The 16,592-nt window shown below is 45.3% G+C and overlaps 1 protein-coding gene across 1 annotated transcript; it reads left to right on the forward strand.

Moving 5' to 3' along the window:
- Positions 1-126: 126 nt before the first annotated feature.
- Positions 127-9,313, forward strand: pop1 (POP1 homolog, ribonuclease P/MRP subunit). Its single transcript, XM_083760528.1, has 16 exons — positions 127-207; positions 423-566; positions 1,167-1,289; positions 1,579-1,754; positions 2,301-2,549; positions 2,839-2,926; positions 3,588-3,766; positions 3,989-4,272; positions 4,396-4,489; positions 4,590-4,698; positions 4,790-4,909; positions 5,696-5,817; positions 5,947-6,138; positions 6,890-7,044; positions 7,359-7,571; positions 8,186-9,313. The coding sequence occupies exons 2-16, from the start codon at positions 428-430 to the stop codon at positions 8,973-8,975; spliced, it is 3,033 nt and encodes a 1,010-aa protein (XP_083616654.1). The 5' UTR covers positions 127-207; positions 423-427; the 3' UTR covers positions 8,976-9,313.
- Positions 9,314-16,592: the final 7,279 nt, after the last annotated feature.

Raw genomic sequence — 16,592 nt, forward strand, 5'->3', positions numbered from 1 at the left:
TGTTGTTTTGTCGAAGTGTTCCTTCCTTGCGCCAATACAACATACATTACATCATGACCTAACGTACGTAACCCGAAGCGGATATTAAGTCAGCTCGTTGCAAGGAAGAAGGAAGTGGCAGCAAAACCGAAAACTCACATGTTGGGAAGAGATGTGCGCATGCCACGCACGGACAGATTTAGTTAATTTACTTTGCAGATTCCCACGGTAAATATAATACAAATGGATTTTGTAATAAGCGTGGTACCGTGTGATTTCTAATATTGTGCTAAAAACACGTTTTACTGTCTGTAGCTCACCATAGTGACACATGATCCCACGTTAGATAAGCTGTGTCAGCTCTCTCTCTCTCGCTCGCTCTCTCTCTCCTCTGCAGCACATAATAAACCTGCCTGACGCTAAATCTATAAATGTTTCTTTAGAGACAATGTCGGCTAAACGCAGGATGCGGGACAAGAAGATGAGGAACCAGCCTGCCAGTGTGCTGTATCCATCCTCTCCTCAAAATGAGCCGTGCAGCTCGCAGAATAAAGACACACCACAGAATGGAGCCACTCCACGCCATGGTATAGGTATGCATTTATGCCTTGGATCAAACTTTTGCAGATTGTGTGTGTGTGTGTGTGTGTGTGTGTGTGTGTGTGTGTGTGTGTGTGTGTGTGTGTGTGTCAGTTCTAATTAAAGAGCACTCTACTCTATAGCTTATTTGTCCAAACGATATACCAGTATTACCAGTACAGTACCTCAACTCGGGAGTGTACAAATTAACTTTTGTGCACTCCCAGAGTTAGAAATTGATAAATGGATGTTTCTTTTGTGCTCCTGTGTCTGTATGCCACTGTTTGTTTTCACTTTCTGCCTTGGTAAGGTATCTGAGTGATCAGCACATTTCACAGTCGGCGCATTCTTTCCATTCATTGGCAAACGTGTCAGTCATGACTGACTCCATCGTGTGTGAAATGATTGAATTGTGCAAAATGGTGGCCTTAAGCAGGTCAATTATATCTTCCTTACAATTCACTGTTGACAAATTAAATATACTAGGATGATGATAATCACCTTGTGATACATGCCATGTAGATTTTACAGATCTACATGTCTAGATGGAATCTAGACATGATGTCATTGATGTGAATGAACTGACAAAAGTGATGATCTTTTCCAAGGTCAAGATAGGTATGGTCCCTCTACAGCAAGGCAGCGCGGCTCTCAACATCAGGGTGGATGGGTCCGTGGACACCAGAGAGATGGAGGGGGCTATGCTGAGGAGATGCCCAAGACTATCACTGGTAAGGGCAAACAAATGTTATACTGAAGATCGTACTAATGAAATTAACAATACACTGCTGTTTAATCAGCATTGACTGAACTGAATTATTCAGCTAAGTAATGATTTATGACTGTATAGAAAAAATCCATTAGAAGCTGTGAATATGCAATGACATGTACAGGTATTGAGGCTTTAAAATGGTTTTCTCTTCATGTCACACAGCATTCATGTTGCACCTCTATAGTCAACAAGGCAATGTCAAGGAAATGGAACAAGTGAAATTTAATAAAACTCCACCTCTTCTCCAGCCAAAACATTTGCCAGGGCCAGGGCTGCGGAGGTGACGACCATGTTGAAAGCTGTCACTAAGCCCACAGGCAGCTGCAATGTGTTTATGGCCCTGCCTAAACACATGAGGAGGAGAGCCATGAGCCACAACACCAAAAGACTGCCTTGTAGGCTGAGGGAAATGGCCAACAGGCTGGTACGCATCACGACTCATACATGAAGGAATGCACACTAGAGCTGCCTGCAACAAAACATTATTTATAGTGATTCTTTTTTGATTAGTCGAGAAGTGTGTTTTTTATTTAATATAGATATTTTGTCAATGAATCAGACATTTTACATTTTCCTCCTTTTCTCAAGTTGCCAATTCACAGTTTTTGTTGATAGATCACTGCTGAGCACACATACTCTCTTCTCTATCACTCTTCTCTCTGTCTGGTTTCCTTTCACATACTGTATATACAGACACACACAGCGGTTTCGGATCTTATCAGATGATTTAATCTCCGTCATCAAGACCATGCAATGGAGCCCAGTATGCAGTAATTTCACTTCTGTGTTTCCTAGTCGCCTACTCGTGGTAGGCATTATGTAGGGAATGTCCATATTGCTCCATTGCATGGTCTGATAAGGCACATATTGGTGATTATCGGTTGATAACATTCAAAGCGGATGACACACAATGCCCTTCACATTTCTTATCATAACCTATAACCTTTCTATTGGCCACCGCTTCCTTCAGCGGGAAAAGCACGTCGGACAGAAGAAGGTGCTGGCCAAGAACAAGAGCCGCAAGGCCCGTCGGCGTCATGGTAACCTACTGCTTGAGTTCAACCGGCGCCAGAGAAAGAACGTGTGGCTGGAGACTCACATCTGGCACGCCAAGCGCTTCCACATGCTGAAACAGTGGGGCTACTGTCTTGGGGACAGACCTACCTACAAGTGCTACCGAGCCTGTTACCGGGCCATGAGCAGCCACTGTCTGATGCAGGTAGAACGGCATACACAGTGTTAATTAGTAATTGAACATGATTTTGCACCAGACGTTACACGAAGGCTCTATCAGAACCATAGGAAAAAACACGAGACTTAACTGTGAGGGTTTCCAAATTCCTTTTGTGCACTCTTGTTACAAATGGATAAATTAACACAGAGGATTTGACCAGTAAGATGATATACAGTATCCCCCCCCCCCCCCCCCTATAATAATAATTAAGTTGGGTAAACTGGCTGTCATGTCACAGTCGATATTACTTTTCTTTTCTGATTGTCCCAAACAGGACCTTTCATATTACTGCTGTATAGAGCTGCTGGGAGCTGAAGATCTGCTGCTTGCTTCCCTCTCACAGTTGACCAGCAAAGACGTCGGTGAGAACACACTGATGAAAATACTGCATATGCTATACCACACTGTGTGTGTGTGTGTGTGTGTGGCATTTATTGATGGATCACAGTAGGTTGACAGGAGGGTGGGGGGATCAGGACTCAAATCTGTGACACGCTGCCAGGCTGCATTACAGCCCCGGGTCTATGTAATGTACCTTGTATCTGTCTGGCTAAGACACACATCCCAAACCTACTAGGCTGGGTGCTTGATCAAAAAGTTAATTGGATAAATTATTTTAAAGAATAAATAAATATTCATTTTTGGATTTCTTTACCTAGTAAAATGTATTTGGGAGAAGCGATTCTGGTGTGATTCTTGTATACTGTATCTGTCCCAGGCATAACTCGGACACTGTCTGACCTATCGACTTCAATCCTGTATCCCTATTTAGTTGATCATAATGACATAATGGTAGTAGTAAGCAGCGGGTACAATGAGTACTCTGAAAGAAAACAAGTACAATGGGTATTTCGTAAATTGATGGGGCATGCATTCACAAATTGTATGGACATTACTTACACAGCTTTCAGAATAATGAGCCTGATGTTGGACAATCGTGTCACCTGACAAGCCCTGATTTGATTCATAACGGTGATATTTGGAACAGCAGTAAACATAGTGGTGTGTTTTGTGTGGTTCTAGGACCAACGTTTGCTGCGGCGGCATGTCTGCTGGGTCGAAAACAGGGCAGCACAATGGTCTATAAAGCAGGACAGTACCCCTCACAGGCCCTGGGACCTGTCACCTTCATGTGGAGACCCCGTACACAGGGCTCAACTCATAGACAGCTGTGGATCTGGGTTCATCCCACTCTTAAACAGGTACAGGTTTTTAATGGAGATGTAAAGCATTTTACTAATCTTTTTTGTTCATTACATTAAAACATGGTGGTATTCTGTCAAATATCCATACTTAATTAGTCATGGATTTGAAGAACAGAGCAGTGAATGTTTCTTTATATTGAAACGGAAATGCATGTCTGTCAACAAAATGTAATTAAACATCATCACGTTGGCTAACTCTGAAAACTTGTCGTCTTCCAGGACCTCCTTCCTGAGTTACAAAATGTGTGTCACTGTTGCGAGCCCGTGTTTCCACCAGCTGCTCCAGTCGTCGCCACAGCAGAGCTTACTGCCAACCCAGACCCGGAAACCAAGTCTGAAATGACCCATCCAAAGAAGCAGCAGGCCCCAGGAACCAAAAGGAAGCACAGTTGTAAGGATGATTATGAAAATGGCCCACCAGCTAAGAAGATACTGGGTGACGGAACCAGATCTCCCACCACTCCAGTAACCTGGAAATCCGGCTCAACTGGAATTAGTATAAAGTATTCAGTCTACATTTTTTTTCTTTTTTTAAACCTAATCCAAATTTAGTACTTTCCGTTACCAAGTATTTACCTGAAAATAGCTTAATTTGCTTTTGTATTGTGCTGTTGTTTCTGTTGCAGCGACCTGACCATGGAGATGGTACGCTATCGGCTGATCGGACCACAGTCTCATTCTGTTCTGACTGAAACACTTGAAGCTGCCACAGATTGTGATGTAAGCAAATTTCCAGCATGGAAAGCAGAGACCAGCTGATATATAATTTTTAAACTGAATGGATTTTTAAAAATGTATTTGTATTGGGGTTTTTTTATAGTCTATCAGCAAATCCCATACATCTTCCATTTGGTGGCCTGAGCATTGCAAGGATGAGCAAAAGATGACCCTACATCGACAACAAGCTGATGTCTTTATGACACTGAAAGGTTGGCTGCTCATGCATTTTCTCAGTGTTTTGTCTGTTTGTGTATATGCATATGTGTGTACAGTATGTCTAACCATAAGTGATCTCTACAGGCATCTACTCCACAGGAGAGGTCCCTCCAGGCACAGTTCTAGGTCTAACAGTGGATGATCCCAGGTTGACACTACCCAAGAAGAGGGTCAAAGCAGTGCCCGATATAAAGCAGGCGCAAGGTAAAATCAGGCCTAACGGACATAGAATGGCTCTCACTGATGCAAATTATTAGCCTGTGTGTAACTTTCCCTGTTCAGTACAGTTCATTATGTACACTGCTCCATGTCAAGTTTCCTGGTATTTGGTCAATGTTGTCCATAGTAAATCAGGGTGTTGTTTGTATTTCTGAGGCTGTTGCAATGAGTACGCATCTGGTTCTGTGCTCCAGGGGAGCCTCTGCCAGGCCATGCAGATGAACCAGGTTCGAATCCTGGCAGGACCCTGTACTCGGCCAACACCCTCAGTGACAGACAATATTTTACTGATTTGCTCTCTAGGACAACGAATGAGGTGTGGACAGTTTAGTCAGGGTAGAATTTGTGTACATACGTATGTATGTATATAAATGTATATAAACTGAAGTTGACTTTGAAGTCGGTACTGGCATTACAGAGAAATCAAAACTCGGCAATGGCAAAACGGCAACATTTATGATGCTGTAAATGCTGTGTCAGAGGGACAGTCACTGAAATTAAAAGATGTTACTGAACAAGCAATATCTAAGTATTTATATATATCTCACAACGGGTGTGTCTACTAAGTTTCCCAAGGGCTTGGAACAAGTTGATAGGTGTATCAACTTGTTCCAAGCCCTTGGGAAACTTTGACAGCTGCTGAAAGTACCATTACCAATCTACAGTATATAAGGCAAAATTCTCAAACTGTCATTATGCTTTAAGTAGAATGTGAAGCTAGGCATGTACAGTAGGAGTGTGCATTTTTGTGCTTTGTCTTGTTTGTCTCAGAGGTGAATGAGGAGAAAAGGAGAGAGCTGATGTTGCGTGGGGTACCAGAGCACTGCAGTCAGAGCTCCCTGTGGGACCAGTCTGTCCGTGACAACGTCACACACAACATGATTTCAGCACAGGTAACAAGTCATTATCTCTACCACTACTCACAAACTTTTAATAACACAGAATTCTATTACTGTATATGTTTTTGTATGAAACACATATAGAAGTATGTATATTAAACACTCTGCTGTGTTTTACCTCAGGAGTTGAACCGGATGAAGAGTGAGATGCTGGTGCCAGGCTCCAGGCTCAGCCCCACTCCTTTGCAGGGCAGGGTCCCTGTTCTGCTAGTTCAGCACCCCGGGAAGCAGGTGGGACAGGAGATGAGCTCCTGGGGAGCTGGTTGGGACCTGCTGCTGCCCAAGGGGTGGGGGATGGCTTTCTGGGTCCCACTGGTAAGTTGTTATAGAAGGGTAGTTGTCCTCCAATTTGACCAAATGTTAATTTGCTTTTGGAGGATCTGTGAGGATACAAGTGTCTCCTTTGTAAAAGTGTCAAGTGGTTCAACTGCAAAATCTGTTTATAAACTCCCAAACAACATCATATAGTGGGGTCATATCTGATACTTCCGTGAACGTGGAGAGAAAAGGTCCGTTTCTCAGTGGATTTATCTATGAAGGTTAAAAAACGAATTGAGCCCCCATGCACCTCGCGAAAATGCAGGCAAAATTCATGAGAGCCCCAAATCCATATGGCCACCATCAACAACCTGTTAAGGCTAAATTACCTCAAATTCATTCTGCTCTCCGCGGTCATGGAAGTATCAGATACGACCCCAATAATGAATTTCTGTCATTTAAAAATGTGGAGCATTCTGATAACTTAGAACTAACCTGATCAACTCTCCTATCCTCGCCTCTCCTTGGGAGGAGAGGCGATTAATTAATACAAGAGATTGAAAAATACAAGAGAAAAAGTGTACATTCTTAATCATTATTCTGACTGTTGACCTGCAGTTTTTTGGATGGGTGTTCTGATTCTTAACTATTAGTATTCGGAATCATGCATGAAACAGTTGTTTCATGCAGTATAATTTTGCTTTGTCAAGTAAAGAATGCTAAATGCGTTGAAACCTAGCCAGACTTGCTTTAAACTTCCTTTTTAATTGACTTGAAGTGTTTTTTGGGGTTTTGTTTTGACCACAAGGTGTATAGAGGAGTTCGCATTGGTGGTCTGAAGATGAGTCTGAAACACTCCCAGAATAAAGGAGCTTCTCACTTTCCTCATGACTACCCAGACTGCCCTGCAGGTGTACGTTTTCAGCAGGAGCAAGAAACCCAACTCTCGGCTAAGTTCAAAAGGTCAGAACATTGAGAAAAAGAAGACCTGAGCTACATTACGTGTGGAAACTGAAATTATGTATAGTACTTGCCTAAAGGAGTTTGTTGATGATAATGGGAGATTCATTAGAAGGACAGTAAGCATTGCACAGATTTGACCCTGATTAATTTCCATTACACATAACTTCCCATCTACGCTGATGAGATGGTAATAAGGCTGTGTGTTACTCATCCTCCATAATCCACTCTTCAGCAGGCAGGATTTGTTATATAAATTGTCAGGGCAGCCCCGACAGTTTGACAAGGGTTTAACCTTCTCACCTTTCCTCATGTAGGCGTCCGCCTGCCAAACGGACCAATTATATTAAACATGGCTGCCTGGCTCCCTTCCGTTGTCCCTGGCAACAGCTGTCTGAAGAGTGGGAACTCATCACGAGGGAGGGGGACAGGGGACAGAGTCGGATCCAACCAGACATGCAGCATGCCATGCATGGTGCCGAAGTTGATGTGACACCAATGGTGCCACAGAGTAGCTTCAGTCTTCTGAGGTATGGTGTTTTCTGTTGTCTTATTCTATGTCATGTTGTGGGAATCATACTGAGGATTTAGTTGGGTCTCATGTTGAGAATCAAAGCCAGATTCATATATTGGAATTAACTGAGATAAAGTACTCTAAATTCATCCACTAATGAATCCCATTCATTCCACTGACTTATAAAAGTCCCTTGAGCTGTGCAACTCTAGTGTTTTCTTCCTTTTTTTTTGCCTTTTAGGTCTTTTAATCGTCACTTATCTTTTCCCTTTTGTTTTCTCAATGAGACCCTATTGGAGCGTTTGACAGACTTGATGCATAGCCCTCCTCCAGTCTACCTTCCTTTCATCATAACTCCCCTGATGAGAAAACCCAAAGTACATCCAGCTTTAAATTGCTGCAATATATCAGAGATTAGTATATGTGAAGAGTTGCATCTATCCTCATAAAAACGTCACACTGGCTTTGAGTAATGGACGATTCTATGAGCAGAAAATTGGATTGATTTTATGTGCTTTTGCCTTTGCTTTTTATTTTGGTCACTTTCAAAGCATTTATTAGTGTGATTTAAAAAATGTGTCGTTTTAAATATTCCCCTGAATTCTAATGGGTTGTTTCTGTGTTTTACAGAAATAGAAAGTCTCTGAAACTGCTCTCTGGTTGGTGCAGACCCACAACCTCAAGAGGTCAGAGGTCACTACGCGTGGGGGAGGTGACACCTCTTGACCACTCGCATGTGACGTCGTTTCACCGGAACAGTTTGGTATGGGTTCGTCTCTCGCTGCTGTCAAAGGGGAAGCCGGAGCTACATGCTCTGGTGTGTGTGCCCACCCGCGAAGACCTGACACGGCTGGGAAAAAAAGAGCCTGACTTCAGCGGTCCACAGGAACTCCCTCACAGAGACCACTTCAAGAGCCAAATAAAACGCCACAAGAAGGGTCCAAAAAAACCTGCAACGTCTTCCTCATTGTCATGCAAGTCTGAGAGCAAGGGCTCAGAACTACCTCCTCCTGCCTCTGTCCACGCCAAGACCACGCCCACTGACCCAAGCCTTACCTCATCTGTGGGCCAGCCCTCTGCTGCCATCTCTGCCTCCGTCACCCTGTCTGATCAGACCTCGACATCCAGCCACACTCCAGCTAAAGACCCTGAATCAGCCTCTTCCTCCGACCTCATCCTGGGACTGTGGCCTGATCCTTTGCCCAGTGTCACGTCACACTGCTCCCGTGTGACGTTGGGCTGGGTGACCCAGGGGGACTTCACCCTGTCTGCTGGCTGTGGGGAAGCCCTGGGGCTTGTCAGTGTCCCTGGCCTCCTCCATACTCTCCTCAACCAGCCGGTGGAACAAAGAGGCCTGGTCCTTCTGCGCAACCCTACTTCATTACAATACCGCTTTGCTAAAATGAACATAGAAGTCTAGGTAACAGATCTCAGATCTGGGCCTGTGCAGCAGAGCCCGTCTTAACCCCAATACTGGTGTTATTGCACAAAGGTCATCTTGGCATTATAAGCTAAAGGTTTTGGTTGTTATACTTTTTTTTATTTTTATGCTCTCATCCGAAATCAGTTGCTAAGTATTATAGTCATTACATATTGGTTTGAACAATGTTAATCACTTGGTTGGGTTTTTATATAGAAATATATATTCTGTTCTGTAACATTTCTTTGTAAAAAAAAAAAAAAAAAGAATCTTGTTTGAAAATTATGGCAATACAATATGCAGTGTGTCATTTGTTGAGGGCAATTAAAGTTTTTCTCTGCTATAATAATCTTGCCCGTCTTTGATATTTACAGTACATGATGCTGTGGCATTCTACATATATATTCTGTATTATAGTTACACCTGGCTTGAAAACGGACTTCCCATAAGGGTGTAGGTGTCAGACAAGTAAGTCTTCTTGCTTGGCAACAAGAAACTTTACTAGCATTAATATAGTATGGGCTATTGTGTGTGGTCTATTTAAAGTAGTGTGAGGTAGATTGTAGTATGTATAAACCTCACTCAGTGGGTCCACTCCACTGAGTGAGCTGCTTCAGGAAGCTTCAGTCTAACACCCGCTCCAATGCTATCAACCCATAATCACCAGTGATAAAAGCGGTAGGGCACCACTATCACAGCCAGGCACAGATCGACTTCACATGAATTCAATTGAGCCTTGAACTGAGGTGGTTAGTGGCAGGCTTGTCATTGCAGTGGGGTTGCAGCAACATTTCAGATTTTCTTTGAGTAATTGTAATTTTTGTATGAAATCCAAACTACTTAAAAGCTGCAATAGTACAGCAGATAATAGGAACGATCTTTCACTTGGTGATACAAGCGTGAAATTTGGCATGAACATGCCTCTGGGTCACCTCTTTAACTTTTTTAACCGAGCCAACGAAAAATCCAATATGGCGGTCATTTTTCAAGATGGCCGCCAAATAAAAAAGGCCTTTTGTGGCGGTTCTGGACAACCATGGGTGAGGCCGACTCGAGACCCGGCACTGCACTCCCTGTGGGTGTGTGGAACGTGTGTGTCAAATTTGAAGTCGGTGGGGCGAACGGTTCTCGAGTTACGTGGATTACAGATGTACACACGCACACAAAATTCGTGCAATATAGCAGATCATTGGAACGGTTGTTCGCTTGGTGATACAAGCGTGACATTTGTCATGAACTTTCCTTTGGGTCAACTCTTTAACTTTTTTAACCGAGCCATCCAATAATCCAATATGGCGGTGCTATTTCAAGATGGCCGCCACATCTAATTGTTAGCCTATGTCTACATTTCTTACAAATTTTAGGAAAATTTTCACCGTTATAGATAGATAGATAGATAGTTTATTTATTTATTTATTTTTTATTTGTTTTTATATTCTTTATATATATATTTTTTCTTTGTTATTTTTAGTTTTCATACTGAAAATGGTAGCATGCTAATGCTAACTTAATGCTAACATGGTAGCCTGCTAATGCTAACATAATAATGCTAACATGGTAATATGCTAGCATGCTAACATAGCATGCTAACATGATAATGCTAACATGCTAATTAGCATTAGAAAATGGTAGCATTAGCATGCTACCATTTTCAGTATGAAAACTAAAAATAATGACAAAAAAAGAAATATAAAGAATAAAAAAAATATATAATTTTCTTTTAATTAAATAAATCTATCTATCTATAATGGTGAAAATTTTCCTAAAATTTGTAAGAAATGTAGACATAGGCTAACATTTAGATGTGGCGGCCATCTTGAAATAGCACCGCCATATTGGATTCTTGGATGGCTCGGTTAAAAAAGTTAAAGAGGTGACCCAGAGGCATGTTCATGCCAAATTTCATGCTTGTATCACCAAGCGAACAACCGTTCCAATGATCTGCTATATTGCACGAATTTTGTGTGCGTGTGTACATCTGTAATCCACGTAACCCGATAACCGTTCGCCCCACCGACTTCAAATTCGACACACACGTTCCACACAACCACAGGGAGTGCAGTGCCCGGTCTCGAGTCGGCCGCACCCATGGTTGTCCAGAACCGCCACAAAAGGCCTTTTTTATTTGGCGGCCATCTTGAAAAATGACCGCCATATTGGATTTTTCGCTGGCTCGGTTAAAAAAGTTAAAGAGGTGACCCAGAGGCATGTTCATGCCAAATTTCACGCTTGTATCACCAAGTGAAAGGTTCTCTCACAATATGGCTGTTAGCCGCTGTACTACAACACCCTATTGGTTCTGGGGTATATTTTGAGGAAAATGGTAAAAGTCAAAATAAAGATTGTTTGTCTTTAATGTACATGAGTTCATTACACACTTAAGTTACATATTCTGAAGGTAGCCTAATGGCAACATGACATGCCTGAGATCAGAGGTGTGACTTAGAAAAACGGATACAAATAAATAAATAGAATTAATAAATATAAATAGATAAAATATATAACTCACCTTGATGTCACATTTAGAGTGATTTAGTAACCTGATCACGGATTTAGCTATAGCTATTTAATCAAGGCTATTATTGATTGTGGCCAAAGGGCCATTTAAAGTAATTTGTTGAGCTGCTCTTGTGGCAGGATGGCCATTGGTTTATGATTGATCATGTGTGACTGGCTGGGTGGAAACATCTCTTGGGCTGTCACCATAGGCTGTCACTCTGAGTCGATTTGGCTGCTGGGAGTTTTAAAAGCTGTATTTCTGGTTTCGTAACACTAGTGCAGTCTGGCTAAAATTTTGAGAAAGTCGGGTGCACTAAAAGCAAGAGCAGTGAGGGAGAATATCAGCATGAGTCATGCGTTCCGCTCACAAACGTATTCTTCTCTTAACAAGTGTCCTCTAGTCTAGAGACACACTTTCAGAAACGCTGCCAAAACTCGATAACGCAGCCAGCATCTAGCCAATATCTCCACGGCAGAGCGTGTTAAGCTCAACACCAGCATTTAAGCTGATCGTGCCAAGATTCACAGTGCCACAGTGCCACGATAGGGATGGAAACGGTATTTCTCAACAAAATAATATACATTTCCTTTCCTCAAGTTTATTCAAAACTAACTCCGGACATGCATGAAGGGCGAGGGCAGACTCTTCATCACCTTGTGCATATAGAGAGGGATGTTGACATTGATAACAAGGTGGCTGAAAGTAAGGAGACGAAGATGATGGTATAGGCCTATACAATCAAGTCACATGTAGGCCTATCTAGTGTATGTTGGAGTTCAAACGTATTCAAACGTGTTGGAGCTTTTTGATATTGCATCTGTTGGACATTTCATGCATGGAGGCTATATGCTGGGTTGGATTCAGATACAAACGGACAGACACATGGTCGGGCAGGTCGGCGCTGGATGCAAGTTTTCATTGGTAAGTTGTTTCATATTTGTGATGAGATAGGCTATCACTATCTGGCCTTTATCAAAAACACAATTTTGTTGATGCTCTTATAGCCTTTATTGCAGGCCGCTTTGTCTGCTTGGGTATTAATTGTATTAACCACAGGCCACACAATTGCTGCTTGGACACTGTGTGGGTTGTTTGTTTCTGTGATTGTGTGTGGCTCCATGGCATGACTGATTGTAAAACTATATTCATTATTTGCATTCTGTCCATGGTTGTCTGCCCCAGTTTAGTCTGCCTTACTTTCTTTCATCTGTTATTTGGCTGAGGTTTAAGCAAAGTAGGTCAATGGTAGTCTAAACTAAATGGACTGCTTACTGTGTGTGCGTGTGTGTGTGTGTGTGTGTGTGTGTGTGTTCTAATAATCAGCTCGCAAGACCGCTCACTACGGGAGTTGACGCCCCCTGGCGTAAACACAGAAGCATTTCAATATAAACTCACAGACTTTAGGCTGGGACTTTAAACGTGATGACGTTGCCGACCCCGCCCGCCGGGTGCACCTTATAACCGTGCCTCAACGATCACGTCTCCATTCGTTTTTCTCTTCTCATGTGTAACACACAGCGCTAAGTCTCCCTCACGGATGAGTATCTGATTGGACGAGAAGCCTTCTCGGTACCGCGGAAAATGCTTATCCCAGAGGCTTCAAGAGGAAGAAAGTCGCTTTCTTTAACTAAGTTAACACTAACTTGGAGGTAATTCAGTCCGTTAGTGGCTCGCGGCCCTAGCTGGTTCTTTATTACCTGTGTGACGGTCTGTACCGTGGCTAGCAACAGCCAGGTTTCTGCTTCCACACAAACCTTTGCGGACCTAAAGGTCTCGAACGTGTGAAGAGCCAGGAGCGGTACGCAACCCTTTCTTGGCTTCCACACGTGTGGCGGCTTTAGCGGTGACTTCTAACAGCCCGCTCCAGCCACACACTACGTCCCGCGGCTCTTCCAAGCCCGCGACGGTGACTTGAGCAGCATAAGTTATTCTGTCTCGAACGTGTGAAGAGCCAGGAGCGGTACGCAACCCTTCCTTGGCTTCCACACGTGTGGCGGCTTTAGCGGTGATTACTAACAGCCCGCTCCAGCCACACACTACGTCCCGCGGCTCTTCCAAGCCCGCGACGGTGATTTGAGCAGCATAATTTTATTCTGTTTAAGCTTCCACGCTGTGTGGCGGTCTGATAAAGCTATCTTAGCTTTCTTTCAGCTTCCACACATACGTCCCGTGGCTTTCACAAGCCCGCGACCGCGTGGCTCTCGAACGTGTGTGCGTGTGAAGAGCTAGGAGCGGTGCAACCCTTTGTTAGCCTCCACACGTGCGGCGGCGTTAGCGGCGGCTATTAATAGCACGCCCTTGCCGACACACGCACGTCTCGCGGCTTTTCAAGCCCGCGACGGAGTGGTAACCTAAGCAGGATATAGTAATATTTCTGTTTAGCTCCTACTTTGTGTGACGTCTCTGATAGAGGCTAACAATAGCTCTATTCTCAGCTTCCACACGCACGTGGCGTCTTGTACAGTGGATGGCAACAGCCCTGTTTAAGTCTCCATATAAAGTGACCATTTCTCACAGTAGCAAGCTCTGTTCTAGCCCTCATTTTAACGTGACGACCTACCAACTCGGCGCCTACAGGCACGCAGCCTTGTAGGACTGGTTATTGGAATTGGAGGTTACGTACGTAACCCGAGTTCTTACACCAGCTAGCCTTGTGGTAGCTTGTTTGTACTATAACCTAAGCAGGATATAGTAATATTTCTGTTTAGCTCCCACTTTGTGTGACGTCTCTGATAGAGGCTAACAATAGCTCTATTCAGCTCCCACACGCACGTGGCGTCTTATACAGTGGCTGGCAACAGCCCTGTTTGTCTCCATATAAAGTGACGGTCTCTCACAGTAGCAAGCAATAGCTCTGTCATAGCCCTCATTTTAACGTGACGACATACCAACTCGGCGCCTACAGGCACGCAGCCTTGTAGGACTGCTTATTGGAATTGGAGGTTACTTACGTAACCCGAGTTCTATAAACCAGCAAGCCTTGTTTGTAGCTTGTTGTTCACGTATTTCTTGGCTTTACAAGAAAGAAGTGACGGTCCTTCGCAGTGGCTAGTGATAGCTCTGTCCTAGCTTCCACTTAAACGTGGCTGCCTACTAACCCGGCCCCTCTTGCCGTGTTTATTGCTTCCACATGCATCTTAGCTTTATAAGATGTCTGACGACGCTGAGATGAATTCAGCTTCCTCCTACACCTCTGACGAGGAGGAGGAGGGTGATGAAGAGAGCAGCAACGAGAGCGACGCCGAGGTGGCAGATCCGCCTCTAGTCGTCAAGGCCACTCAAGCGGCCGACGTCGCCGCCCCCATTGCAGCGCCAGATACTGTTGGTGTTGCACCGGCCGACACCGCTGCAGCTCTGACGGCTCCAGCTGCTCCAGCTGAACCGCAGCTCCACTATGACAACAAGACACCCTATGCGAACAGTTTCGCAGGAGGATTCAGGGCAACCCAGTGAAGTCCCAGACCAAGGCTGAGATCCCCCTCGATGACGGGTTCCTGAAATGGTGTCTTGGGGGCGGCCTCACTCAGTTTCCACCTCCTTGAGCGGAGGCATGAAGCTTCTTGACTGCGCAGGACAACGGGAGGCAGGCCTCGAGGCCATGCCTCCAATGGACAAGTCCTTCGCCGGCTGGCTCATGGGTATCAACCCCAACGTTTTCCACGAGGATCCGGACTTCTCCTTGCCTACGGACAAGGATGACTCCAAACTAAATAAGGCTGCCTACAAGTGCGCCTCAACTGCGGCCAGAGCACTGAACGCCACGACCCTTCTGCAGGGGTCAGCGTCTCATGTCCTCCTGGAGGCGGGTGATGAGCCTACCCCCGAACACATGGCTGAGTTGAGACGCCTGCACCTTGAGCTCCTCCGTCTCACTCAGGCCCAGGCGGAGATGGTGGGCGGAACCATGGCGAGACTTCTGGTCCTCGAGAGGGCCAGGTGGCTGGAACTGTCCCCCAAAGTGGGACGTACTCCTTTGAAACAGAAAGTCTCCACTTCGACACTCTTCGCGTCCATGCTCGAGGAGATGCGCTCCCGCGACGGGCAAACAAAGACTGACACGGAAGTCATCGGCGCTTGTCTCCCGGCGTCTGGGGCATGGCCCAAGCAGGCTCAAGCCTACAGGCCGACCTATGAGCGCACCAAGGACAGGGACGATCGTTCCAGGTCCAGGAGGAGCACCTTCGAGGTCCCCGACGCTCAGAGGGCTCCGTCAGCGGCGGCCTCATCTTCCCGCCCACCTCGCGGCCGCAAGAGGGTCGACAGGCCCAGGCGCCCCTCGGCTTCTCCGGCCGGCGGCCCCCGCAATGGGGCCAGGGAAGGAGGGCCACCCGGCGGGAAGGTGGAATAACCAGACCTGCCCCACGGGGAGACATCGGACACTGTCTCCCCCATCCTTCCCCGAGTTTCTCTGAAGAGCAGCATAGTGGCCACGGGCCTCATGCCGGACGCTCTTGGTGTAGACGGAAAGAGGACTTGTTTTTTGAAAATAAATGTCTCTCCAGTGTTTTCTGTGCCACCACTTTTCTCAATAAAGCAGTGTTCTCTACTGAAAACCGGTCTTTTGAATCGTCACTTGAAACTCAAGGGAATGGGCCAGCAGCCCGGGCCCTCGAAGGGGCCCGTGGCTGTCGGCCGGAATGCAAGTGTAACTGCCGTGGTCACAGCACCAGAGCCCCAGGTCCATATTGCAGGACAGAGGCCCCAGGCCCAGGTTCTGACCGTAAGGGGCGCCGCTCTACCACAAAAAGGTTCGGAGCTGGAATCGTTGTGGTGTTCATCCTTGGATGTTGAACACCATCTCGAAGGGTTACAAACTACAGTTTGCCAGAAGACCTCCCACTTGTGGGAGCGTTCTGCTCTCGCAAGCGGGTGGTCAGTCAGCCGAGGTTCTCCAGGACGAGATGACGTCTCTGTTGGAGAAGAAGGCTATACGTGTGGTGTCCATGGAGCAGAGCAACACCGGGTTTTACTCCCGCTACTTTCTCGTGAAAAAGAAAGGGGGGGGCATGTGGCCCATTCTAGACCTACGTGCTCTGAACGGCTATTTGAAAGTGTTTCGCTTCAAAATGCTCACGAGCAAGGCTCTGCTGCGCATGATGCGTTGAGGGGACTGGTAT

Source organism: Protomyctophum parallelum (assembly GCF_964188405.1).
Source record: "Protomyctophum parallelum genome assembly, chromosome: 3".
NCBI classification, from domain to species: Eukaryota; Metazoa; Chordata; class Actinopteri; order Myctophiformes; family Myctophidae; genus Protomyctophum; species Protomyctophum parallelum.

Coding starts and splice junctions, on each gene's coding strand:
- pop1 (XM_083760528.1), top strand. CDS start 428: ATGTCGGCTAAACGCAGGATGCGGGACAAGAAGATGAGGAACCAGCCT. Junction 2,550..2,838: donor GCAGCCACTGTCTGATGCAG/GTAGAACGGCAT, acceptor TGTCCCAAACAG/GACCTTTCATATTACTGCTG. Junction 4,490..4,589: donor AAGCTGCCACAGATTGTGAT/GTAAGCAAATTT, acceptor GTTTTTTTATAG/TCTATCAGCAAATCCCATAC.